This window comes from Sinocyclocheilus anshuiensis, unplaced genomic scaffold (assembly GCF_001515605.1).
Source record: "Sinocyclocheilus anshuiensis isolate Anshui unplaced genomic scaffold, SAMN03320099.WGS_v1.1 scaffold110, whole genome shotgun sequence".
Lineage (NCBI taxonomy): Eukaryota > Metazoa > Chordata > Actinopteri > Cypriniformes > Cyprinidae > Sinocyclocheilus > Sinocyclocheilus anshuiensis.
This window is the reverse complement of record NW_015544155.1, coordinates 182,240-183,563: the sequence shown is the minus strand read 5'-3', so window position 1 is coordinate 183,563 and position 1,324 is coordinate 182,240. Positions and strand designations below refer to the sequence as shown.

General features: G+C 35.7%; 1 protein-coding gene and 1 pseudogene across 1 annotated transcript in view; one reads left to right on the top strand and one right to left on the bottom strand.

Annotated features, from left to right (window-relative positions):
* The window catches only part of LOC107695391 (carboxymethylenebutenolidase homolog), a 12,860-nt pseudogene extending 11,542 nt beyond the window's left edge, over nucleotides 1-1,318 (top strand).
* LOC107695377 (T-complex protein 1 subunit epsilon-like) overlaps nucleotides 1,036-1,324 on the bottom strand; it is an 8,912-nt gene continuing 8,623 nt past the window's right edge. Inside the window, exon 12 of the mRNA XM_016495261.1 lies at nucleotides 1,036-1,049. Within this exon, the coding sequence (XP_016350747.1) occupies nucleotides 1,036-1,049 (14 nt within the window). The remainder of the gene's footprint in view (nucleotides 1,050-1,324) is intronic.

The following is a 1,324-nucleotide window of genomic DNA, read 5'->3' as shown; positions in this document are numbered from 1 at the left end:
GTCTTGAATTTGTGATCATTCTGAATGTATTTTAATAGACTGAATCATGCAGTGATCAGGCAGAGCGCTAGACTTCAGGTAATGCGTGCACTCTGTAGGTGTTTTGAATGGTTTTATGGGTCGTGAGAATATTGAGTAAAATAGCTCACCTGTCATGATGTTACTTAACTATATCATGTTAAGAATAAACTAAACATTGTGAGCTTTTACCTCAGTGTGTTTCTTTTGAGTTTGTGTGTGCTGTTACGCTCATTTGTTCTGAAGTCTCTCACAAAGTGACAAACAGTGAGCCTCGGCGCGAGCTTGTATTCTGTATTCTGCTAACTTACTGCAATTCTCTCTGATGACGCAGTAATTTACCGCGGGGAAGAAAAAAATCTTCGGTCTGTCCAATGATTGTAAAGTCATTAGGTCCGTCAGACTGAAGATATTTTAGCGGTAATGTGACCAAAAATATTTAAGACCCATCGAATCAGAATTTAAGACATTTTAAGGACCCACGGACACCCTGATTATACACATTGTCGCCACGGTAAGGATTGTTTCATGGATAAGCGTTATTTAATTTGCTCCTATCAAATACTTGACATAATCAGATCACAATTCTCTTTAAAATGGTCACAGCATGTTCTATTTAACAGTATTTGTAGTATCTTATTACAATGTAGTATTCAGTCTAATATGCTTTTATCTGAATTTCAGTCCTAATAAAGGAGAAATAATAAATGGGTGTAAATGTATTCTGAACCCTCTGTATTAATAAACCTATTTCAGGGTCACAAACTTTGCACAATCAGTTAATGTTTATTTTTCTCTTACTTTTAACCAAGGTGACTACACTATGGACAAGACTGAAGGAAAAGTGCACTGCTGACTTCCAAGTGAAGATCTTCCCAAATCAGACACATGGGTTTGTCCATCGCAAAAGAGAAGACATTAATCCAGATGATAAACCCTATATAGAGGAGGCCAGGGCAGATATGATCAACTGGTTGATTAAGTACATGTGAACTGCAGTGGGTTAAAATAACTGCCTTAAAAGTCAAAGTCTGATGATAAAAATCAATCAATGTGATTAACTTCAAATCCATTTGAAAACTTTTGCAGTTCTGTGTATTTTTTGAATGATGGCACTTTTGAACTCTACTCAAGATTCAAACATTAAATGTAACTTTCAGGAAGTAACAACAGAAACAAATCAGAAAACAAAATTTTAATGATCACTTCAGTACTACATTGAACTGTATCAAATGATAAATAACAGTACGAAGGTTCGACACATTCCTTTAGAAGTGCTTGAGACCGTTCTTATCAACACGGCTAC